We start from the raw sequence: 26,343 nt of genomic DNA, 5'->3' as shown, positions 1-26,343 counted from the left end.
TTTCTAAAGCTATACCTCTCTCCACAAAAAGGGAGATATGCAAAGTACTTCACTGGGGTTGACTCAAAGGACTGCTTCCACATTAGCACTGTCTTGGACTACATACTGTTATTTTAGGTAGATTAGTCCTGGACGGGTACTAGTCGAGATCTGTGAAACCAGCCATACATGTTCTGAAATCTTTGGAAATAGTCTTGTTCGTTAGGGATGCATAGTTCGGGACACAATATAACAAATATATATGAGAACGGCCCTGTAAAAGAAACATGCGTTTTCAGAGAGGTCATCTCAGTTTTGCAATCTGTACACCAGCATGCCCTGGTGAAACAGAGGAAATGCACAGTGTATCACACTGGTTATTGAGTTACACATTATACAGCAGCCATTAACGTCAAACAGACACGTTGTACTTTTGTCTTAGCAGTGCTGGCTCTGCTGTCATGTCGACACGCCAGGATGCGCCGACAGGGCGACCCTCAGGGGCGGATCAGCACACCTGCGCGGAGTGCGGCGGCGGCCGGAGCGGCTCAGAGGCGCGGCGCAGTGGCTCCCCTTCGCTCTGCTTTATTTCTCATGACCAATTTCTAGGGCGTCTGTCTGAGCTGGTGCGCTTTTTCTGTCGTTCCTCCTTCACCTCCTTTTCTTGTTTCGTCTGTTTCTTTGAAGCTACACTTTCCACTCTAGCCACCCGTAGGCGCACTTCTGCCTGCACACGGGACTGGAGCAGCGGAGAGCAACATGGCGACACGGCCGTCCTTCAAGATGCTGTTCCCCGCGATGTTTACAGTCTGTTTCCTGCTCAGTCTCGTCCCCGGGTCCTTCTCTACCACGCTTTGGCTCAGCGGAGATCAGCGGTCCCTGCCGCCGCAGCACCGGGGCTTTTTCTGGGTGGATGCCAACCATGCGCGCCCGGGAGAGGGGACCGAGGCGGGGCGGCAGCCTCTGCGGGAGGAGAGTGCGGGGAGAGCGGGCTCGGGGGCGCATCCGCCTCGGAGGCGGCGCGGCGCTGCAGAGACGCAGCTGCTCAAGGTGTACGGCAAGGTAAGGGCTCTCGCTGGGTTGTAAGCGACAGCCGCGTTTGCATGCGTGCATTAATACGACAATGTGCACCTATAAGACCCGTCGAGTTGTGTGCGTGCATATCGAGACAGCTTTCATTGACTTTCCTCCACAATTGAGTTTCTGGTCTGTAATTCATGAAATCAAACCCAATCCAGCCTCTCACGTAGGGAATGTGGGTGCATTATTGTGCCACACTGGAGACGTGGGGTTATGGACCGGGCAGTGTGTGATAACGGCGCATACTGGTCCAGCTCCGCACACTAGGGTTCACAGCGTCCAAGATGATGAAGACCTTTAATAAGTGAGATGTTAAATATATTATATTATGCACGTACGTGTCGTATCTTTGCACAGCACAGTGTCGCCTTTGGGAAGCAGCGGAGTTAAGTCAGGTTTTGTTGACAACAAAACCAATGTTTTCTCGTATAAAACCCTTACCCGATACGTGTGTAAGATACTGCTATCGGGGAGATATGAACTGTCATGTGGCTCGAGTTGCACTGAACAAACACGCGTTTAAAGCTGTGCGGTGATCAGCCATGCACTTAACAGGCTCATCGATATGCTTGTAACTGGACGGGGAGCATTAACGTGATCAAGCCGGGAGATTATTAATGCCGCCGACATATAGACACTATGGAGAAAGCATGCAGTCCAGAGCAGAGACTCCGGCTACTCACAGCTGCACACAAACCGACAGCGTTTGCATAGTAGTTTGTGTTATCTGGTCTAATTTTCTCTTTCCGGATGATATATGCATGCATCCAATAGACGATTAAAACTGTGGATCTGTCCGCGTATTTACCAAAGCGCAGCGCAAATAAACACGGCGATTGTGCAAACGGTGCCTGTGGTAGTTTGCACGATTGGCGCACGTCCACTTTGGCGCAGATATGAAACATGAATGCTTTAGAGGTGATTTAGAAGCAAGTTCAACTCGATTCAGATCGCGAAATCGTCAGGACCCCCCCCCCCCCCCGGAATGAATATCTAATTATGTACCTGGGTTCAGTATTTAACATTATCAAGACTCAAAGTGTTGTGCGGAAGTTACTTTCAGGATTGTGTTGCCACCACCACGCCCCACTACTGGTGTCTCTGGTTTCACAACACAGCTGCCTGAGCAGGGGATGGTGTTTTGAAATTTGCTGACAAGAAATTCTCCCTCCCTCTCCCTCTCCCCCTCTCTCATCATGGATAGCACAACATATAGTGTTGCATTTGCCTGATACCTGTTCAGTGTAGCCTACTTTCTGATGCTGATATTGATTTTGATTTTGTAAAATTCACCAGTGCCAAACGTTTTCAAAACTCATATAAAGGCCAGCTTATACCTACAGTAATGATGGCATTCTTGTTTTCTCTCGATTCAGAGATTTGTGGCATCCGTTCACTTCATTCATCGATATTCTATCGCCTAACTTTCAGTATTATATTAGTTTCGAACAGCCCCCCCCCCCCGCCGGGCAAATCGGGGTATGTATCTGCTTGGCCGTGCTCCAGTTCATCCCAGAGGTGTTCTATGGGAATGAGGTTGGCACGGACAGGTTTTCGATGCCGTACTGTGTGAACGTCTGTCGCGCTCCTGGCGCCTCCCAACCTAAACAAGTAGCACAAGCAACACCAGAAACAGCACTAATAACAATACAATCTGAAACGACATGCATTGCAAAGACCTTCTCTAACTAAATCTATCCCATTTCTTTAACTACTATTATGAACTCGAAACCCTTAAAGTTTGGACCCTGCAGAAGGAAGCTTTCGGATTATAATTCACTTCATCCAGAGAGATCACTTTTCTCCCGCTGTCGTTTCATCCAAAGGCAGTTCTTCTTCTTAAAAGTGTCCCCCATCTCTTAAGCATCAATACGGCAACATTCATGAATAAAGTAAATACATCCATACATGAATTAATAAATAAATAAGCAGCCCTTAAACAAGACTCTTTTTATCCTGAGCTGCGTAATGCACTCGAGGGGGCAACCCATGCATCAGAGAGGCACTGCCGCAGTCGCTGACAACAGCGCCTTGGTCTGATGTCTCCTCCGAAGGGCAGGAGAGAGGCGGCTGTGAGAGACGTGCCCGGGAACAGAACCATCTGGAAGAATCCAACCTGGGGAAAAGAAAGGTGAAGTCAAAAACGGAGACCTCTGCAGCTGCCCTAGGGCAGCTGCAGAGGTCTCCGTTTTTTACTTCACCTTTCTCTATCTGTCTCTTGGAAAAACACCCTGTGTTATTAAGCTATAGAACCGGGCCGGAGGGCAACATAACGGAGATCCTTCGATGCAGGCAGTCTGGAGAGAGGGTATAATCGGGGCATTAGCACCCGTGACCTGGCTAATGTGTGCCCGCGGGGGGCCGCTGGAGCCAGGAGGAATCAATTTCAATTTCTGCTCGCGTTGCGGACGATTACGTAGAAGTGTAATCCGTTTCACAGGCGTGAGACCCCAGTCCGGGACATGGACGCTCCCCCCTCCCACCCCCACCCCAGGTGTCTTCGTCGTGTCTCTCGCCTCGTTTGCCGACGCCAGGCAGGGTGGGCCGTGTCAAACCGCTTAACCCAGGAGTGGGGATGTCTTCTGAAACCGTGCTGTGTTCAGGCCCTGTGTGTGTCGGACTTGCGTTGAGCTCTGGCCTCTATCTGCGCGAGGCATCACTCACTCATTACTTGGTGTCAAGGTGTTACTTATAATGAACACCTCGACAAGTTGTGACCACGAGCTTGCGTTGTGCGTGTTTGTGTGTGTTTTGACAAGGTTTAGCATGTAAATGAGAACTTGACTGACTTCTTTTAGGCTGCTTGAAAGCAAACTTGCTACACAAACAATCCGCAAAGTACACACCACTCGACTTGCTATAGGGGTCTTCTCTACCCAGCGAGCTTTCTTTGTGCCCTGTTGGTACTAAATAACACAATTGCCAGCTCTCCTGTTACTTTCTCTTTCAGTTCAAGTCTCAGGTCTCCGTCTCAAACCATGGAGAGAACGCGTGGGAACGATCTTGCCTTTTTTGGTCGTCTTTAAAAGAAACAACCAAACCAAGACCGCAAACTGGGCTGATTCTGAGCTACTGCTGTCCTGATGATTGAGTTTGATCTGGCAGTTGTCTGTGTAGGTGGTGATTCAAAAATAGGTATAATAGTGCACCACGGCCGATGTCTGTGTTGCGATGGTGGCCCACACGTGGGGCAGAGTCTCGGCTCTTTCAGTGATTTCAAAATGGCGGCGCTGATGGGAATCGGCGGGGGTGATTAGGTTTCCTCTCGGTCTTGGTGTCCTTTATTGGGAAGAAAATGAAACACAAAGGAAGCTGTGTTTGGCTGTTTTCACTGTGGAATTGGTGAGCTTTTTATCTCAAATAAAGAAAAGGCACTAAAGAGGCACCATAATAAATACAGTTGAATAGACGGGATGGTTTATAGACCACCGTTCTGTCTTCCAAGAACGAATTCCTGTGTTCCCTGTGGGGGGGGTTGAGTTCAGAGCAGCTCAAAGTGTGTTTGTCAGCGAAGGCCTGTGTTGCACAGTGGATTGTGTGCTCATAGTAGTGGGAAACATGAGGCTTCGGGAGAGGCCTACTCAACGCAGTCAGAAAAAGCATGAGCAGCTACACACCTGCGTGACACCAAACGCACTCTACCATAACCAGTGACCGTGTATTTCAGATACAGCGCAGCAAAGAATAGGCTCTCTTGATCTTTTGCTTCGTGGCAGACCCAGATCCTGCCCGTTGCTAGATGCGATCAGGTAAATACACAACACTGCCAGGGATACAAGGAAATAAGTGTGTTTTATTTGATGAACGTTTCCTGCAGGGAGTTTCCAGTTTCTTGTAGTGTTTGGCGTGAGCAGCGGAGTTAATTATCAGTTCAATTAAAGAGGTTACGGCACCCCAGTGGTAGGGAATGGTTTTGTGGGTCAGGAAGCTGAGGATCTTGGGCACAGAAAGTCATAACAGTATCACTATTGTCTTGTTTTATTTCCCAGCATACCAACACTACTGGGTATATCCTCCTTGTTGGCAGTCCCAGGCCGAAGATGACTGTACTGTTGGGCCTCGCTGCGTTTGTGCCTCTAGGTGTTCAGTTCTTCAGATTATTGCTGCCCGCATGAAAACCCCAGCCTCGCAATCAAAGTATCTGCGCAACGTTTGAAAAGCACACAAAAGCGACCCCATTGATGCGAGGATCTGTCCTTCCTTGTATGCTTACTGTATGCTTTGTACTGCCAATATGTTGCGAGCTCTTGGCCCGCGTTGCTGAGCCTTGGCAGGGTTTTTGATAGAAGCCCCCTCCATGCGATTTTCCAGAGGAAGTGCTGTATGAAATGGTTTTAGCGTGCTTGATGTGTCCCACTTGCCTTTCGCTGCTGTTCATTGTAGCTGAATAGTTAATTACTGTTTTCCATTTCGCTTTTCTTTTCCCGTCTCTCTCCCTCTCTCGCATTGTCTCCTATTCCGACGTTCAAACCCAGCGGGAGGATGAATTGCGAAAAGCTGTGTTTCATGGAAGCGTTAGAGACAGCCTGTGTTAGTCCTGTTGCTTTCTCCTAGATATCGCCAGGAATTTCAGTTCAGACCAGTATTAACTGTGCCAGACCGCACCGCACCGTACCTAGCTGTGTGCATTGTGTCAGTGGTAGCTTTATTTGTTAGAGCTATACAGAGTAGAGATTGGCAAACGTTTCAGCTTCTGCCAGAACAAATTCTGCTAAAACCGCGTTTTTAATTTGCTAAGTTGTGGGTAGGTCACCGTTTTGATTTGGTCTAGGCCTCAGTGTAGTTAAAAGAGAACATGTTTTCTAGCTTTTATTGTGCAGCTTCTCCTCCGCGGCTCTGACACGACGATTCCTTGTGCGTGTTGGAGAGATCCCAGTGGCGATTCATTGCACTTTGCAGCAGAACGTGTTGCTTCTCTTCCCTGCGTGATGGGAAGACAGGAATGCGAGGGAAGGCTCATGTGCCGACTGCTGCGTCTGTGAAATTGTTCCTGAGTGTCGGAAAAGTTAAAACCGTGAGGGATTCTTTGTTTAAACCGGAAAAGCGTTCTACAATCTTTTCACTTCTACCTGCTTTGATTGGACGTGTGTTGATGGCACCATATATGCAAAGTATGCCCCGCTCCCACTCGTCTTTATCACATCCGCATGCAGCATTTGTGAGGTCGGCGTGGTAGGCGGATGTAATCATTAATGATTACAGAGAAATGTAATGTTTTTTAACCTTTAGGCCCTGCCTCCAAGTTAACGCTTTGCAATTTACCACAGGATTTGTGCATTTTTACATAGTTTTACTTTTGTTTTGGCTATAGTTTTACAGTGGTATCCTGTGTGTTCAACATGCCTTCACTAACTACTCTGGATCAAGGGACTCTTAAATAAATATTACTATCACTACCATTACTACTTCTAATAGAAGTAATCATAACAACAGGGAATATGACTATTGTCCTGACCTACTATTTAAAGAGTTGACTAATACAGTGTGTTTTTTTTCTCTCCTGTTTTTGTTTTCCCGCTCTCTCTGTCCTGGCAAAGCCCTTTTCCAAAACATTGAGCTTCATCAGTGCCGTGCTGTGGTGGATCTAGCTGTAGCTTTCATCCGTGTTTATTGTTAATTCAAGCCAAAACAGAATCTCAGCCGAGTGGGGAGGGAGGTGATGGCGAATCGAAAGAGTCAAGGTCAAATGCCGTCTCGCCCTTTAGAAGATAAAAGCAGAAATGCAGTGTCGGTATACGAATGAGGGAACATTGGAGATTGGAGAATGATGTGACGTTATTCGCTTTTTGTGTGTGTGCGCTGGTGCTGGCACTGTCTTGCATGGCAGCTGTAACTGTAAACAACACATTGCACACGTGTGTGTATATACATAAATACAGAGTGCAACAGTCATTCGGTTATCTGTTATGTTATCTATAGAGAGACACACATGCACACACGCACTTACAGCCTTTATAGCTGCCACCCATAAACAGTATCTATATATTTTTTTACAGTGTTGCGCCTAGTGTTGATAAAATAAAGTTAGTCTAAACTGTTTCTTCATAACAGTATGTTTCACAAGAAACATAAAGTGTCCAATTGAGAGGACGCCATTCAATCAATCGTGCTCATTTGGTGTCCATTAATAACTAAGTGATCCAAGGATCCTATCTGTTTTTGTATATGTTATATGTCTGTTTTTGAATGTTCCCAAATTGTCTCTTCAGCCACATCGCTGGGGAGTTTGTTCAGATTGTGACGCCTCTCTGTGTGAAGAAGTGTCTCCTGTTTTCTGTCTTGAATGCCTTGAAGCCCAATTTCCATTTGTGTCCCCGGGTGCGTGTGTCCCTGCTGATCTGGAAAAGCTCCTCTGGTTTGATGTGGTCGATGCCTTTCATGATTTTGAAGACTTGAATCAAGTCCCCACGTAGTCTCCTCTGTTCCAGGGTGAAAAGGTTCAGTTCCTCAGTCTCTCAGTAGGACATTCCCTTCAGACCTGGAATAAGTCTGGTTGCTCTCCTCTGAACTGCCTCTAGAGCAGCGATATCTTTCTTGAAGTGTGGAGCCCAGAACTGCACACAGTATCCAGATGAGCTCTAACTAGTGCATTGTACAGTCTGAACATCACTGCCCTTGTTCTCAATTCTACACTTAACTACACAACATTACCCAACAGCAGGCGATGCGCCACATACATTTTGGGGGGGAAAACTATATTTTATAAAAAAAAATTTATCTTGCACTAAATTCTGTGGCTGAGCACTATAATTACTATCTTTTTTTTCCAGAAGGAAAAGATAGCTGCCCAGACAGATGACAGTTTTCATCGTATATGCTCAGGTTTTATTAACTTTAGCTCCACAGCCATCTACAAGAAAAAGTACATTGTCTGATGTGATTTGCCTTCACAATCACGCAAGCTGGTAAAGTCGTTCCCGATTGTCCCTGATACAAGAATGCGTTGAGCCGTCCGTGCTTCACAGATGACGGGGGACGATGTTCGAGACGTTTCAACACGGAAGAGGCTCTTTCTCCACAGCGGTTGGAGACTGGTATAGACAAGTACTTTGCTAGGCAAGTGTCCACAAAGTGAAAGTGTCTTACAGGCCCAGCTTTATGAAATGTTCTGTAAACCGCTGCCAGCTTGTGGCCCCATACTTGAGCCGCAAAGCTGACCAGTCCCCTCTGTTTGAAATAGTCACAGATAGTCGTCGTTGTACGTCACAGAGTGGGCAGCTATAGATCTGTGTGGTGCTGTACAGCTCTTTAGTTTGGCAGGAGGTCTTGTTTAGGATCACTTGTCCGTTCTACACGTTCATCTGTTTGGGTCCTCTGTCACAAAGTCCTGCACAGACGGGACGAGTTTTTTATTTGACTTGAATGAGAGCGATGAATTGATTAAAACACCCCTGCTGTTTGCATTCATTTTCCTTTATTTATTATTGTTTTGCACTGTGAAGCCCCTGAGAGAGACATTGTGCTTAGTGTTTACTGGAATTGGTATGAAGCACAAATAATATACTTTTTTCCAGTAATTACACACTAAAAAATAGGTCTCCGCTAGGCTTTAGGTCCCAGATGTGTCTTGTTTGCCTGTGTGTTAGAGAGACTTTTTTGTCTTTTATTTTTCCTAAAGTGTTTTGAAGTCCTTGTTTGTGCTGTAGATCAGACGGAAAAAAAAAAAGTTTTTCTCTGTCCTCTTCTTCAAATACACAGAGGACCTGATGTCCACAAAACAAAAACAGACGACGATGGGAACAACATGATAAAGCTGCGATGTTTTTGATGCGCTGAACGGCTACAATCCGCAATCCTTTCGGCCGATCGAGAGGAAAGGCACCTGCGTGGATTTTGAACCAATGTTGCTGTGGTCGGTAGCTTGTCAGGGTCATAAACGACGGCAGGATTTCATGTCAGCCTCTAAGGAATAGCAGACTTTTAGCAGGTGATTAAAGTGTGCTGTTTTGTTTTTGGGGGCCTCATCTGGACTGGAACATCCTTACTTCGAGTCCTAATTTGAATATGATAGCACAATGTCCGAGTATTGTTTTGATATGAACAGCTGAGTCATTTTGTCTCTTCGAACATTGTACTTGGAGACGGAGTGCAATAAACAAAGAGCTTCTCTCCTCCTGACAAATGGCTGCTTCCACACAACATTAAGTCCTTCGATCTGTTAAATATTAATTAACACTCGTAGAAATGGTCTTCTTCAGTTGTAATTCTTCTGATGAATTATTCAAGTGGCTAATATTTGATCATTAGCTTGCCAGTGCTGAGCAGTACAGCCAGCAGAGTTTGTACAAAGGCTCGTAAAAGCTGCAGCAAATCAGACTGCTTCGCATGGGGAGTGTTGTCGTCAGAAGAGGCTGAGTGGGGAAGATAATGGCTCGTTAGCCAGAGCAGCCTGGCTTTGTCGCTTGCTGTGTCTCCTTGAGTGGGCTGCCAAACCTTCCTGTCTTTTTGTCCTTTCTGTACGAGGTGAAGACCAGGTGTTGCTATCAAGGTAGCCGTGTGCGAATCCATAGATTTCTCTAAATGGCGGTGACAAGTTAATGTAATTATTGCCATCATTTGCACCTCCTGTGTCATGTGAATGGGAACAATACTCGTCCCCAGTCTTGAGGTGGTTTCCTTGCTACTTAAACCAGAGAGGGGAGAGTAGGCAGGCGGGTGAGTAGGACTATAGGCTCTCGTGGGTCATCGGAGCATCTCTGTGCACTTCCTTAATGAGCTCCAGTGGGTCTGCAGCCCCGGGCTCCGCAGACCTGAGTCCCTTGTTCCTCCTGTTGTTTTTGCAAACCAGGCCTGGCTTGCAAGTCAGATGGGGTATTACCATAAAGGTGCTTGAAAGAACCGTGCAACGGGCTGCTTTTATGGTTCAGTATTTGTTCTGGAGAAATAAATCCGGGACATCACCCGAGCAAGATCTCCGTCGTGTTTTTGTCTGGGGGAAATGGAGAAGCCCGCAGTGGCTGAGTTTGCCGGTCAGGCCACGCAAACCGACCGATCGATCGCTGAGATGCAATCGCAGGGAGCTCCTGTTAACTGCAGGTGTTAATGGCCGCTGAGAAGCAATTTGGAGGACCGGGGGTGGCGGGGGGGATGGATCGCACTCCACGCTTAATAAAGTGAGCTCTGAGAACCCGGACAGCTGTAGTCTGTAGTCTGTCTCTTCCTCATATGCCCTCTTTGCTTCCTTTCTTTCTGTTTGATGTTGTGGTTCCTTTTTTTTTGGTTTTCCCGGTAACATTTGCATGCAACGTCAGCCATTTCAGCGGGGGGTGGGGGAGATTATTGCATTAAAGCTTGAGTTGCGCCTGACGCTCTCAGCCAGGCTAGGGAAGACATTTTCAAAGCGCTCTTGTTGGTATCTACAGCTAAAGGCCTGGGGGAAAAGATTGCATTGGTCCCGCTGATCTAACAGTTAGTTTGACCTTGTGATGGGATATAGTGCCTGGGATATCGCGCATCTTCACACCACCTGATATAGTTTAATACCAGTCTGTGCCAAAACAACAGTCGTCAATACCTGAGCGCTTGTGCAAGAAGACACGCAGTGATTAAGAGATTCGAAACGCGGTGTCATGCTCTTCATGCGTCACTCTTGGGATGCTTTTTAGAAACCGACCAAATTTCTGGGAATCGCGGGGTGGCGACTTGACTGGCAAAAGGGCACAAGAGCGTCTCGTACACAATGTCTGTTTGAGCCGATTGCACAGAATTTCCAGTCAAGCACCCAGTCAGCTGAGGAAGCGAAAGGCGGCCTAGGAGGCACACGTCACATTGAGTCTTGTGAGGGCGTGTCGCAGACTGAAGTGGGGCCCAGTCTGTGATTTCAGTGCTGCGGTCGGGTCGCAAAACAGGGAAGGGTGGCGACAGATATGTCAGATTTGCTCCAGATTTCGCGATTTCTCTGTCAGCAAAAAATAACTGCTGGATAAATAAAGAAATGAAGAAGTGAAGGAATGAATCAACAACAAAACATTGGTTTCCGCTGCTGGCTGAACTCAGGATGCGGCCTGATGTCATCGTGTTTACAGTGTAATTTCAGTAATGTTAACCACGATCCAAGTTCACACAGTACAGTTAAGATATTGTGATGTCTGCAGTGAAGCCAGTATGTTAGTGGTTTCTCGTAGGGCATTACATCCTCACTGTATACTGTACACTGTAGCTGTGTACTGGCCGTGACTGATAACAGAAGCCAGTCGTGGGGGAATGTTTGGGGCCCGGTATTAAGGTTTAAACCCCCTGGATACTACTGCCCTACTTCCATATGTCTTTGCCTTCTGGCGTTCAGCTTCCAGAGCTCTGGTAAAATGTTGTGTTGTCTGTTTTATTTCTGGAGGCTAATGAGCGTGCCCACTCGCAAATTAATTTAATTGGGCCCCTTTATGTGTGTGACGCCCGCAGCGCCACCGAGCTGTGCTCTTAGCTGCTGCCTGAGTAAGGAGTGACATTTGCAGCGCCCAGGGCGAAGCACTTGTGGTATTAATGATATAAATTTCCCAGGCTCCTGGCAATGTCAGTGCGTTACCTTGGGGCCTGTTGACACCAAATGGGATTTATACCAAGCCATGCACATCAGTACCCTCAGGCCGGCTGCCTTCCATCTCCACCCCACATTCCTGCCGTCTTTGTCTCGTCACAGCGGTATTTTTTATATTTTCTGCAGTGCAGAGATGAAATCTGTCTTAATCCTTTGGCAAGATATTTTCGCTCTCCTTTTGTTGTCAAGAACCCCCCACTCCTATCTGTCACCCGAACTCTCACCCCTCCATAACCACAGCGCACCAGAGCAGACATCTTGAAGATGAAGCAAGAGGGGTTTTGACCGTTTTTTTTAAACTCTCGTCAGGCTGTTAATTACGGAAATGAAATATGACAGCAATGTTACCCAAACAGCTGTCGCCAGCGCAGGGAAGTAGAACACAGTGATTCTCTGTGCGTCTCTCCTTTTTACCCTGGTGGAGTCTGTGTGTGCATGTGTGTGTTTATGTAGTCCTAAGTGTACTGCTTGTGTCTATGGAGAGCAGGAGATCAGAGTGCCTAACACAGACTATCTCTCCGGTGTCTTGGTTACCTGGTATTTATAGACTTTACCTGGTGAACAGGGCATAGCAGCTTTTCTCTCTCAGATCTCACACCAAGGACCAGGCTCACGATCTAGAGGGCAGATGTATCTATCTGCGTTGCGTATTAATGAATTCAGCATCCTTCACCGCAACGAAAACGGTACACAATACAGTCTGCTCACTCTCTGATCTCAGAGTCTGTGCCGCTACACTAATTTGGCAGTGAGACTCTGAGGAATATAGAGCAGCCGTGGTAGATGGTTTATTATTGTTTTTGTATCGAAGGCAATGCCTTTCTTACATTTCAATCCCTGATTCACACAAAGCCGAGCGGAAACGTCTGGAATCCGAATCATTATTAATTGACGATGCTATTGAGTCTTTTTTTTTTTTTTTTTCAATCTATCTTGCATGAAGGTGTGAAAATCTCTCCTTGCTAATGGACGCTGTGTGCCGTGAACTTCAGGGAACGGAGGCCCGGCTCTTTTAGTGTGCAACAACTTTCACCACCGCAGTCCTGAAATCCCTTTGTCATTTTAATGTCCCCCACGGTAGGACTGCGGAGCCAGCGTCCTCTCGCTGTCACCCACACAGGCTGCCAAGTACCTGGCAACAGGAAAGATTTAGCTGCAGGGTAAACAGCCTTGTAGGATTAAACCAATAACTAGTTAATCATGAGGTCATAATGATTTTTGTATTCATGGGCACTAGATCGGAGTGAGAAATTGGTCCAGGGAGAGAGAGAGAGACGGCTGTAGATTTTCACACGGAGAAAAATGTGTGAGGATGAGACGAAGAGGATTGTGTGTATGTGTGTGTAGATATCTGTCATTTCACAAGAGCGTCTTCCTTTTTTACCCAGCATTACCAGCGTTTAACAGGCAGACCCGCTTTTTTTTTATTGCAGTTTAATTGAACTACATAAAATTTGTCATCAGAAGAAAATAGCAGTAACAAGTTAGATATGATCAGAGTTCATAATTATAATGCAGTCATTGGCACCCATTAGAGATAAGGAAACCTCTCTGTGTAATTTCTCATCACCAAAACATCACACACGGTCTACGTGCCGGGGCCCGTGTCCAGATGTATCGCTTCACGTTTGATAGTTATGACACAGTTCTTAGTCATAATGCGCTGGGAAGGCAGGACCTTGCTTCCAGGCCCACATCGAGCTGCGACTGACCCCTGCACGAGACGAGGCCTGTGGAAGGAAGTCGTAAATCAGTTGCTTCTGAGTTATGGGCTCCTGCTGGCGCAGTGGCTGTGCAGTGTGTGTGGCGGGGCTCTGTGTCTTCTGGGGTTGTTGCTCTGAAGTGCACGGCAGTTTTTTTGTTAATGCTGCCCCCTTCACTACGTTTTGTGGCTTAACCTCACACCTACCATCAGAAGTTGCTTTGGGAACAGGTCTACCATGGTACGGGGCATATAGGGCCGCTGTTTGCTACAATCTCTTTTTTGCTTTTTTGGGAGTGGAAGATGCATAGTAGCTGTTGTAGAGCCAGCGGTTTTTGTGCGATGAGACTCATCTTCCCGGTTTCATTGGTGACGGTGTTTTAGTTAGCCTCCTAGTATTTCAGCTGTTGTGCGAATGCGATTGTGGGTGAATGGATCTGTTTCACGTGGGACGTTTCTGGCTGATTTAGCTGGTGAATATGTCTGTCCGCTTGTTTTGTGTAAATTTACATAGGCAGAAGTGTGACATCTATGTAAATATTATTATACAACATCGCAGGTAACGATATTTTGATAGGACTACGGTTTTCATCGGATCGGTTGGTTCCAGTGTGGATCGGACTGTGTCACGACGGGGACTCTTTTCTTGTTCTCTGCTTGTTTCTTCAACACAGCCCTCCTCTGTTGGTGTGGTCTGACAGAGTTGTTGAATGTTATTGCTTTCCAGGAAGTGCTTGACTGCCGCCCAGTGCAGATGCTGTCACCTTTTTCGCAATGTGTGGGTGGGTGAGGATGCTATCAAGGGGAAGAGAAAACCTTTTTTTTTTTTTTTTTTTTTTATTTAGCCTCCTTTGACATTGCTGTTTGATTTGTGCATTAAAGGCAGAGCGAAGCCCCCACACCCAACAGCAATGGTGTTGCATCCATTTTCAGCCCTCCTTTAGAAAGATATGAGGAAGCTTTTGGAAGCTGCATTCCAAATCCTAGGCCAGACCCCCTAATAACAAAACTACCTGTTCAGGATCCCGTGGAGGTGAAATTGAAACCAACCGAATCGCGACAACATGGCTTTAGTGACTCGCTCTCAGAAACACAAGCAATGACCTGTATTCGAATAGTGGTTCAGGCTAGCTGGGTCGTCAGCAGTAGAGATCAGCTGATGCATCAGAAAGTGGTTAAGAGGACTACAGGGATAAGTTTGCAATTTAAATTGAAATGTGCAAAAGCAAGCCTTGTGATGACTCTGCAGGAAAGACAGACATACCCCAGCTTAAGACTTGAGGCCTTCTGTGGTGTTGGCCAGTCAGGGAGCCAGGGGCGGATTGGCAGATGACGGCAGTCAATCGTGTCTTCTGCCAGGACGTGTGGCGGCTTTCTGCTTTGAACAAGATGCCTTTCTATTTTAAGGGAACCACCAGTATTTGAAAAGGGAGTACAGATTCCCGCTGCAAGGCCTGTTGAAATGGCTATTAGCCAAGCTAGGTTTTAGTGGCTTAGGAATTTGGCCTGAGGAAGTGAAGGATAAAAAAAAGAGACCATTGTCCAGGAGAGGAAAAGACCATTTCCCAATATCCTTGGAGTAGAACAGTTACACAAGAGACCTGTGAAAGGACTACGCCCCTTAGCTTGCTGGCCAAAGTAATGCAGGGTTAGGATTAGTGTGCTGAGTTGGGGGACATCGACACAGTGTGTGTTGATGATCTAGGAAGGTTGTGGTGTAGTTGGTCCTGGGAGTTGATGTTGGACCTCAGCCATAACAAAACCAAGCACAGGACCATCCTAACAATAAAAAAGAGCTTCCTGACACCAAAGCACTTTCCCAGTCTACACACCATGAGGAGTAAGATGTTGGCTGCACAACGGGGATTGTGAGGGACTATTTAATTGTAGAAAGCGTGCACGTTGAGCAGGGACTTTGCAGTGAGCATCTTATGATCCCTCTTAATTAATCTCAAGACGGTCATGCTAATTGAGATGAGTTGTGTTCTTCATGCTCAGTTGATTAAGCCTCTCTCTCCCTCCCCCCCCCCCTCTGCTAATGGAGACATGCTTACAGAAGCTCATCTCACACACAGCTGTGTCATTCTCCGCACAGTCGTCACTGTCAGAGAACCAACCTGCTTCATTCTAGCAACTCTCCTCCTTATTAGATATAATGTTGTTTGTAGTTACATTGATGGAGGATGGAAATAAGACTCATATAGTAGAGTCACGTGAGTCCATTCAGATTTCTTGGGCTGAAGGCTCTTATAGGCCAACACTGGGCAGAGGATGTCCCATGCTGGCTACCATACTGAGTAAATGTGCACTGACAAAGCTATACAGCCCACAAAAAATATATAAATATTGTGCAATTTGTCTGCTTATGTAAGCTGTAATGGAGCCAACTACTGTGGAGAGGGAGTTTCATGTCAATTACACTCGTATAACCGTGACTCGGCTTTAAACCAAGTGAGTAACAGAGTGTGGACTTGTTTTCTGTCATGGCTTGTGGCGTGTCGATAAATGAAATCCAGGCACACCTATGCATGGGACCTGCAGACAGGAAGCATTGCTTTATACAGAGCTAGAGAGACAGCAGTGAAGGTTTGGAGCAGAACATCCAATCGCTGGATTAACGAGGCTCTGAGATTATAATTAATGAAGTAAAGAAGAAAGACTAAAGAAAGCAGCAGCATGAATAGACTGAGAGTCCCCCTTTCATTCACTACTTGTTTAAAGAGTGTGGGTGTGTGTGTGTTTTTGCTCGTGTGTGAGGTCGCTATTAGGCCGAGCAAACTTTGGCAAAGCTGCTAAAGTCAGCAGAGCAGAGGAAAGAACCTGTTGCAGTGCGTTTGCAGAGCCTCCCGTCTTAACCCTGTCGTGTCGGCTGACCACACTGGGAGATAAATTTTTGGCGTAGATCTTGAATGCCATCCTTTTCTTTTAAGAACATAAGAACATAAGAGAGTACAAACGAGGAGGCCATTCGCCCCATCGTGCTCATTTGGTGTCCATTAATAACTAAGTGATCCAAGGATCCTATCCAGTCTGTTTTTGAATGTTCCCTAATTGTCTCTTCAGCCACATCGCTGGGGAGTTTGTTCAGATTGTGACGCCTCTGTGTGTGAAGAAGTGTCTCCTGTTTTCTGTCTTGAATGCCTTGAAGCCCAATTTCCATTTGTGTACCCGGGTGCGTGTGTCCCTGCTGATCTGGAAAAGCTCCTCTGGTTTGATGTGGTCGATGCCTTTCATGATTTTGAAGACTTGAATCAAGTCCCCACGTAGTCTCCTCTGTTCCAGGGTGAAAAGGTTCAGTTCCTCAGTCTCTCAGTAGGACTTTCCCTTCAGACCTGGAATAAGTCTGTTACACATCTATTCACCAATAGAGATGTGCAACATACAGCGTGTTAGGGTCCGGCTGTTGTGTTGGGTGTCATTTTTCTCCCCTGCACCTGTTGCATGTCAATTGTGCTCTCCAATGTTTTGCTTTGTTTGATATTTTGCCGGATGAAAACGACGGCAGGCTCACAACTGGACTCCCGTCGTCTTTTCATAGCAGTCCGGTGTAACGGGGTTCATTGTGTTCGTGACGTCGTGATGCTGACACAATCCCTCTGAGTTTTGCGTAGCGGTTTTGTCACTATCCTGGGGGTGGATCTGTGTGTTGCCAAGCGCTCAGAGTTGTGTGCCTGTGACGGTGTGGTTCAAATCTCAGCAGGGGCCTGCAATGGCACACCAGCAATCAATCAGTTGGAGCGAGAAAACAAACTACAGAATGAAGTTGGCCTAGTCTAGAGACAATCTTTGTGAGTCTTTGAGATGACACCTGCGGGTCGCACTCCAGCACACCTGTGACGTCCTGAATCTCACAGACGCAACGGGATGACACAAGGACCTCCTTGAACCCGTCCAGAGTTTACAAAGGACGAGTTGGAAACGACACCTGGATGATCGTTAATCGTTTCTCACTTCGTGGGTGCAAGTTGTCACAGGGAGCCCCGTGTCGTAATCACTCAACGGGTTCCAGATACAGGGCCTCCAAACAAGTCATCCCATCGGAGACTGAAAGCTTATTATATTAACGCCACCCGCATGTCTATCGCAGATTTACTCATGGAAAGTAGCAAGCGTGAAATATCCAACACTGGGTGTCTGCTAATACACAGACTTCCTGCAGCTTGTAAACAGCCGAAGCTGCCATCTAATGAGAGTATTATCTGAAATCCTTTAAATAACAGAAAACTTCTAAAAATAATAAAAATAAATTGCTGTTCTCTTCTGTAGTTATTTGTGGGATTAGGCCAATAACTTCCATGTTGTCCTTTGTGTGGTACATGTGGTTTGAATCTCCCTACAATATTTCTAGCGTGTTCCATCACTAAGGGATGCTCTTCCACTCTTCTTCGCAGACATTAGAAAGACGAGTGGATTGTTGCCTTGTGTAGTTTGTTTGCATCTGACCTTTTTTCTGTCGTTTGTGTGTTGTTGCTGTGTGAATCTCTTGTCATGTCTTATCATGTCTTATCCAAGTGAACCAGATATGTCTGTACTTCCTCTCTGCCCGTCACGAAGTCCGAAGCGTAAACCTAATGGTCATAAGGGCGCTGTGTTCGTCCTCAAGTCGTGTTTTTTCCCAAAGTGAGAAACGGAGGGATGTCTTGCCCTCGGATCTCGGTTCAGCTGTGGAGAGAGAGAGAGAGAGAGAAAGGAAGACAAGCACTGGGAAGATTTCTGGAAGGGTGCAGTCAGGCTGACACAGCGCTAAATAATTTCTAGCTTGTCAGATGCTATCAGACCTCGCGTACATACATCAGCGTGGAGGAATGCAGTGTGTGAGAATCCCGAGATCTGCGCTGTGTGGGTGTGGGGCAACTCCGCGTCTGCCTGGCCCTCGCTTTTGTGATCCTGACGCACAAAATAATTGGAAATGGCCAAAAGCACCATTTAAACCCCTTCAGAGCTGGTAGCACACTGTTATCTGGCTTATCGCGCTACGTGGCCCAAAAACCCCAACCTCTACACAGCCCACAGCCTGTTCATACAGTGCATTACTGTACCGGGAAGGCCTGTTCCGTTAATTAATAAAGTGCTTTGTCTGGTAATGTTATGCAGCCTTGAAAGCGAGGAGCCGCAAGATGAAACGCCAGCCCTGTAATTACATAACCTGCCGGCCGCCGGCGCACACGATACTGACAGGAAAATTGAGCGTGTAGGGTTTCCTGCCGCCTTGTCAGCCGCTCGAGTTCAGGCCAGGTCTTCTGTTTTAGTTCCCCTTGTTAATGAAGTGTAACTCCTCGTCGGGTGCATGAGTATGGGGGGGCTGGGAGAGGGGGGATTCCCACGAACAAGCCCTCCTCCATTGAAGCCGGGCCTCCTCAGAGCAGGCAGGCCTTTCTTTTGGGCGAGAGTGACAGCCTGCTTTTGTTGTGTTCTTAAAGAGGACTCCTGGGGTAGCATCCTCTCTCTCTCTCCCTCCCTCCCTCTCGGCATCTGTCCTCCAGGCCTGGCCTTTTCTGTGGCACTGGGCCGAGACGTGGCGGCAGAGTGGAACCAGCCAGGCCACGAACCCTGCTGTCTCTCCTGCTCTCCCCTGATTCAGATCAAGGGAAGGGAAGATAACGCTGAACAATGACCTTTTGTTTGTTTATTATTGTGTTTATTTGATTGTTGTTGGGTTTTTTGGGCCTTTTCTTTCCTGTTCCGTTGAGAAACGACATCACAAAGAAAGCACAGGACTGGCAGGGGAGATACAGACACAGATGCACATACAGACTGCAGTCAGGTGTACCTGCTGGCACCGGCGCAAACTGAATACAATGAGACTTTGATATCATATTAAATAAGACGGTATCGCCGTTATTTTTAACAATAGGGGTTAGCAACAATAACATCCTGTGTCTATAGGGAGGAGGACTGGGAGACAGACAGAGAGAGAGTGAGAGATGGAGAGATCGTTGGTGTGTGCACGTGTCTCTCTCTGTCTCAGAGAAAGGCACAAACTGGGAGCTGTCGGCAGTTGTGGGAGCCGATTGACTGAGCGTCTTTAAAGAAAGGGACTGACGATCAATAAGTGTGGCTGCGATCGATAAGCCACTACCAGGCAGCACACGTAGCTTGATGGAGGATGCGGCAGGCTGTTCTTGATCGTGAGGAGATACTAGGAGAATGAGACATGTCACCGTTAAATGACGAGGCCACCTGAGGGTGCACAACGCTGGCATTTCCACAATGGACGCTCCAGAACATAAAAGAAAGGGAACGATCGCTCAGGGGTCCGACGCATCTCTCTCCCCCTGTGCTGGGCCGCTTGGTTCCCCGATCTGTATTCTGCTGGATCTGCAGGCACTGATTTATTCAAAGGAGTTACAGGTTCATGTGCAGGGAGGGGAGAGAGGGGACCGAACCACGCGGCACGCAGGTGCTCCTGCCAAGAACGTTCATCCCAGCTCGCTGCTCCCCACCCCCGCCTCCGTCTCTGCAGCTGTAAGTGGGTGTTGAGAGGCTGAAAGCACAGGGAACGGAAGGAGACGCATCAATTGACTCTGCGTTTGCTGTGCAGACGAGCACAAGTCTGGGTCGTATCGTGGTACGCATTGGAGCCGCACTCGTTTCACTGCTGTGTGTATCTGGCTGAAGCTTTACTCCACAATGAATCCAGTGCCAGTATTGTTTCAGTGGGTGCAAAAAGCAGATGAACCCTGGCTCGGTGCTTCTGTGTTGCTCGAATCAGAGTTTAACTGCACGTATCTCGGAGCAGTTGTCAGTCTGTCCATGTGTGTGTCTCGTGTGGCCAGGCGAGTTAAATTTGAAGAGTCTGAGCTTTGGTAAAAAAAAAAAAAAAAAAAAAAACACACCAACTATGAAACAGATGGATCTTAAAATCAAAGAAGCAAACAACGTATTTTTAGGTTTGTTATGCTTTAACATGAGACTGAAGACCTTGGCAACGAATGCCTACTGCAGTCACTTGCTTTTCTCTCTCTCTCTCTCTCCCACTCTCTCCATCTCATTCTCTCTCTCCCTGGCTCGCTCTCGTCCGCTATGCCTGTTTGTGCTCAGTGATGTTAATGGAGTCTGGCGTGTTGGTTTAGTGCTTGGCTGGGGAGAGGCAGTCTCAGTCGTCTGACATCTTCATTTTCGCTGGAGCCAGGCGGCGCGGGGGCGATGGCTCCCTCTCCTCCCGTGTGGCTGATGCACCTTTAAAGAGTCTCGGCCGGGCGTTTATCAAGCCGGGCGAAAGAAGCCAAACAGATCCAGGGTCGTCCCAGCCCAGCGGAGGGCTGCGGGAGCCGATTCAGAGCCCTGTCTGTGTGCTTGCGTGCTTCCCGGTGCTCAATTGTCCCAATCCATTCCCTTGCAGAAGAGGTTTGTATTCGAAGTCAACAGCAGGTCATGCCTATTAACAGCCCATAAACCATCACAAAAGTGCCTCTCGGTCACACACTTCTCTCCAATGCTGTGTCTTTCACCACTGCGGTATCTCTGCTTATCAGGACCAGAGCAAACACAGTAGGAGGTTATTGTGATGGTCTATATAGCACGGTATGGGTGTAATCCCAGTTTGTGTATTGTTTTTATCTTAAAAATATTAATATTAATATCTGTATTTCAATTAATCCCCGAGATGAAGAACGCAGTGCATTAACGTCCCAGCGTTTCATGGGGTGGGGTCATTTGACGGTCTTCCCAGAATCATCTCTTTCTGTGCGAGCGAGAGAGTGATGTTTTATGTTTTTTGTGAAAAAGAACGGAGCGGAATGGCCGCCATGTCTGAGGAATCGCAATGAAACGAATTGAGGAAATAAATAAACCTGCCAAAAGGGAAATAAATAAACACACACACGGTTCTTTTGTGTGACGGATTCACTTATTCCACTTGTATTTTTGCAGTGGTAAAATGTTCTCCTGTACCTGCTCTCTTAATGACTTGATTTGAACTCCCAGACAGGCCCGAGACCCCGGGGATTTGACTGCAGGCTGTTTCTATCCGCTCCATATTGCCTGGCCAATAACAGGTTGTGTCACAGAGCCACACTCGTACCAAAGCCCTGCTCCGAGTCTCTGGAGTGGAATAACTCCCTTTATGCGTTAGTATAAAATCTACTTTGTTATTGCTGATAGTCTCATAAACCACAGCTCGAATGTGCTCAGTGTCAGGGGCCAGCTTTTAAATGAATGCATCTTTAAAGTCTCATTCTTTTCCTTGCCGGCTCGAATTTATTTATTCACTGTTCTCCCCAGCTAGCACGTCTCGTTGTGGCGACTCTGTGTGGGGTTGTGTATCGGTTCTGACGCATTTGACGAGGGGGGTGATGGGGAAACGCAGTGCCCTTCCATCACAGTGTCATTAATGTTCAGTGATGTACAGTATCGCTGTATGCAGCCTCCGTAAGTCTGTCGGACTATTTTTTGTCACAAATGCAGTCAGATTCCTGAGTCGGGAACGAACATGTTTTTTTATTGCGAAGGCCTTCGGAGAGCCAGGGAACATGCACTAACTCCGAATTGAGACTATGATTTGACATTTATACACACCGTTTCAGCAAGTTTAGTGAATGACGTTTAACATGCAGACAAAGCAGATTTGAACAGAAACCTTTGATGAAATACTTCTGCTTTTGATCACCCTGAGTTTCTTATTGAGTCACAAAGTCATTCAATATCCAGGACAGACATTGGCCTTGCAGATGCTGCTGAGGTTTAATATATTTAAGAATAGACAATCCGCCTTTTTGCTGAGACTATGGAAAGGTGTCTGTTTTGGAGTAAATGAGTAATGCAGTCTGCGTGTATTGTGGGATTGTATGCTGTCTGTACCGTCTGTAAAACGCACAGTGCCCAGCCCACAGGGGTTTGGGTACAATTCCCCTTACAGCAGACTACAGAGTTGTTTGCCAAAAGGTCATGTTGTTCCAGATTCACTTTATTGGAATGTTGCCACAATGTTATCTGGCATTTTTTTTATGACATCTTTCTCTCACGACTGTTGTGCCTGTGTCTGAGGTCTGATCAGCGGCCAGCTCTCCTCCACTTCCTATTCTGTTTGTACAACTTTCAATGATCTTCAGGGACCCCCACCCCCTGTCTATTTGCACTACAGCTTAGAGTAAGCCTTGTTGGCCAGGCAAGTTAATTTAAGTTTGTTCCCAAATACTTGCCTGTGTTGCCGTTTGAGACGTTGAAACATCCAGAATAACTTAAATAAGTGCTACATACGAAAAACAACTCCAATTAGATGTATTTGTGCTGTAAGGTGCAATTGGCGGCACAGATCCGGGGAGCTGTTGCATCGTCCCCTCACAGGATGTGCATCTATTGCTTGGAGTTGTGCGCAGTGTGATTCGCACTACTTGTATACTGCTGCGGTTTCCTGCTGCAAACCAGGCACAAGTGTGGAGTGGACCCTTGACTCCGTCGTCTGTCCGGCTCCTAATCTTTATATAAAATCTAATTGGATTTTGCTGACTCATCTTCCCCCTGGTCTCCCTGTTCTTCATGTAAACCCAAAGCACCGCCAGACTCGCAATACTGTAGCAGCGGTGCCATGAATTAAGATCCTATCGGTTCAGTCCACAGTAAAATGGCTGTTACCATACAACAGCTCTGCTTTAATAACACGGTAGTGTCACTCTGTATTTAGTGGAGTCATTACAGCACTGGCATTTATTTAAAACACGCTACCAAGGATATTGTGGTTTTCAAGCTGTGAAATTCACAGGGAGCCTAAGAGATCCTTTTACATAAGCGGATATACACCCCTGCTGTACTTAAAAATGATAAATCCTTCTTTCACTTGGCACAATACCTCCTACGAGACAAATGTGTTGTTCTGATCGAAGCGGCGATGTTTGTGCTCCTCTGCCCCCTCTCTCTGTGCACAAAATGCCTACGTTTCATTTATTCACGAATCTATTTATTGAGCGGCCGATTAAGACTGCAGAAAGCGTGCTGTGCAGATCGCTTGGAGTGGAGATTGGCCGATCCCCATTGTTGGTGTGATGAAACATGAGATGAAGCGATTGCCGACACCTCCCACGGTCGGGTGAGGGAACTGAGATGAGGCGTTGAGAGAGGAAGGAGTGCGTTTAAAATGAAAATAAAATCCATCCATCCATCGGCCCCTCACTGAAGCATGATTTAAAGATAAGAGAGACACCGTGCTCCGAGGGGAGAGTGAGGGAAGGGAGATGAAGATGTGACACAATTTCTCTCTGATCTCTCTAATTCCTTCAGGGGGGGCTCGGGGCCGTAGGCATTTAACTGGTTTCCGGCACTTCAGTCCCGCCTCACTTGCTGTCATTAAAGATGCAATTTATTGACTTTTTTTTTCCTTCTCTCTCCTTCTTTCTCTCCACGTCTGATATTGTCCTGTGAATACCACTACAGGCACGAAAGGGAGCCAGCACAAACAGCAGTGTAGGGACGTGGCTTTATGCTTTGTGTTCGGCCTAGTTCTGCATTCTGAAATGACTACTCGAAGCAGGGGAAGAGGCTCAGTGACGTGCTCGTTGTGACACCGATCTCTTTCCCTGTGTCTCTTCCTGGCGATTGTTTTTTTTCAGGAGAGGATTCAGTGCTTGTTGTTTTTTCTAAACTTCTCTTGTCTGTGTTTCTGTGCAGGCCAACCTGAATGACTCCCACAACCAGATGGTGGTCCACTGGGCCGGCGAGAAGAGTGACGTCATCGTGGCCCTGGCCCGAGACAGCGCGGGAGCACCTGGGCCCAAGACTAGCTCGGTGAGTCCACCAGCAGTGGCTGAAACTGACGTGGGGTGTCTGACGAGACCCGAGGCCCCTAAGCCCTTTACAGAAGCCTGAAATGCTTTGCGCTTGTTATCAAAACATCATTTAATCTTAGGCATCTTAAGAAATTAAATAGGATTTGAAAAGAGGCTAGTGTGTGTGTGTGTGTGTGTGTGTGTGTGTGTGTGTGTGTGTGTTTGGGGTGCATGGATCAGACATTATTTGTGATTTCTCTTTGTGTATACATCGTTTTGTTCCGCTAGCGTAGCACCCCCCCAGCCCAGTGGCAGCAGTAGTTAACTTGAGCAGCACATGCCCTCTGTCTGACTCGATGCACGGATGCACATCTGGACTGCATTACCAACCACTCCGGGATCTGAGTGCCGGCCGCTGTCCCTGGCACTAATAGGATTTTACGTTACATTTCATATTTCTTGCATCACTGGCGAGAGATTAAGCGATCCATCTGCGAGGCCCTCTAATGCTTTGTTGATGTACGTACGTATGCGTTCATTCATTTTCCTTCCTTCCTTTGTATTAATAATCCAAATCTCGTCAAAGCTTGAAAGCAAGCTGAGTAATCTGTGTGCGGAAGACAGGAGCTGTTGGTGCAGTACAGACACTGGACTTTCGCTCATTATTTCCCCCTGTAATCTCTGGCTTGACATCCCTGAATGGGTACCCATCTCCTCTCTGGAAAGCATTCGCCCTGCATGTTGATTGATCCCGAGCACACTTACCCTCCCCTCCCCTCCCCTCCTCTCCTCTCGCGGCTCTGAGCACAGACTACTGCAGGAAACGGACGGCCCGAACCGTAGATGAATACAGGAGATCTGCGGCCAAGAAAATGCGCCGTCTCGGCTCCACGCTGCCACACAGAGTTGTGAACCTCAGAAGGTGGCGGCTCTGAATTTAAGCATTCCTGGATGGGCAAATCCATCAGAAAATAGAGAAGGACAGAGCTTCTCTAGAGAGACTTTGGGATATAACGTTGTTTCTGGCGGCTAGAAACTTGTTATTTTGAGGAAGCAGTTCCATAATTAATGATGTTGGGTGTATTTCAATTAATTGAACTAATATCGTACTATGACCTCGTTATGCATGATCACTTACAATTCACATTTGATATTTTAATTTATGTAATCTGTGTTATCAGTAGTAGTCTTCCAAGGAACTGGAATGGGCCCTTTTCTCTTGATTGGCACCACGGTTCAACACCCGTGACACCCGCAGCACCCCCGACCTGCCCGATTCCCCTCATTCCTCACCGCATCACTCCGTCAGCTGACGGAGCCTTAGCCTGGGAGGGAGGGAGTGAACACAGTCCTTTGAAAGAGCAGTGATCTCAGCGCTGCCTGGCTCTCCGGGGCTGAGTGTTTTAACAGGGTGCACAGGAGAAAAAAAAAGCCCAAGAATGTGTTCGGGAGGAGGCCGAGCTGCCGTTCTCGCCGCCCGCCTCGAGCCATCGACCGTTTCACGCCAGGTCTTGTACTAATTTAGGAAATTAAATCTCGTTAAGGGTGCATAAGCTTTTATAGTCACAGTGTGTTTCTGTCAGCTGAGGCTCAGCCGCGGTGCTAATTCCGTGTCGCGTTCGGTTGACTCTCGCTCACAGCCAATTGTATCATCTTTTGTGTTGCGGTTTGGATTCTTCCTCAGGGATGCATTGAACGAGTTTTGAAAAGAAGGCAGTGACGTTTAAGAAAACAACATCCTGGGACGGAGAGCGGACTAGAATGGAACCATTCTGGATTTTTCGGCTACAGTTTGTTTAGTTTTTTGTAATAATAGCGGTATATTTGTGTGATGGTCTCTGACTGATATTGCATTAACACCGATGGGTGTCCCACTCAGACAGGGCAGTCAGATTGACCCATTAGCAATGAGCACTGCCTTTAATTAGAACTATGCACAGGGTCCTACTCTTAATGTACCCTAGGCTGCCCTTGCGGACTGCCTGAAAATCAAGCTCTGCAGCTGCGCCTCAGTCAAAGCTCGGGGGTGTGAGACAGCGGCCCTCAGGGGCCCAGAGCTCCGAGGACAGCTATGAGACATGCAGCAGATTTGTGATTCGCCGTCTTATACAGCAATCTCGGCACAAATCTCTCCATCACACACAAACTTCCTGGCAGCCATCTCTAAATCTCGGCATTGTCAGCAGTCAGCCATTAAGGGAAGCAGTCTCATTACAGACAGTGACATGGAATCACATTTTCAGTAACTGAGGAAATAACAAAATTGGGAGAATTAAGAAGGCGCAGCTTGGTTCGATCATGGTTAAACAATGGCTGCTGTGGTCTCGGCCAACCTTGTATCTCCTGCC

At 47.1% G+C, this 26,343-nt stretch overlaps 1 protein-coding gene across 1 annotated transcript in view; it reads left to right on the top strand.

Moving 5' to 3' along the window:
* The first annotated feature begins 495 nt into the window (after nucleotides 1-495).
* The window catches only part of sorl1 (sortilin-related receptor, L(DLR class) A repeats containing), a 63,349-nt gene continuing 37,501 nt past the window's right edge, over nucleotides 496-26,343 (top strand). The window contains exons 1-2 of the mRNA XM_066710295.1: nucleotides 496-1,041; nucleotides 23,898-24,014. Of these exons, the coding sequence (XP_066566392.1) occupies nucleotides 739-1,041; nucleotides 23,898-24,014 (420 nt within the window). The 5' untranslated portion in view covers nucleotides 496-738. The remainder of the gene's footprint in view (nucleotides 1,042-23,897; nucleotides 24,015-26,343) is intronic.

Source organism: Amia ocellicauda, chromosome 1 (genome assembly GCF_036373705.1).
Source record: "Amia ocellicauda isolate fAmiCal2 chromosome 1, fAmiCal2.hap1, whole genome shotgun sequence".
NCBI classification, from domain to species: Eukaryota; Metazoa; Chordata; class Actinopteri; order Amiiformes; family Amiidae; genus Amia; species Amia ocellicauda.
Note: the sequence above shows the minus strand (reverse complement) of the source record. Positions and strands in the feature narration are given on the sequence as shown.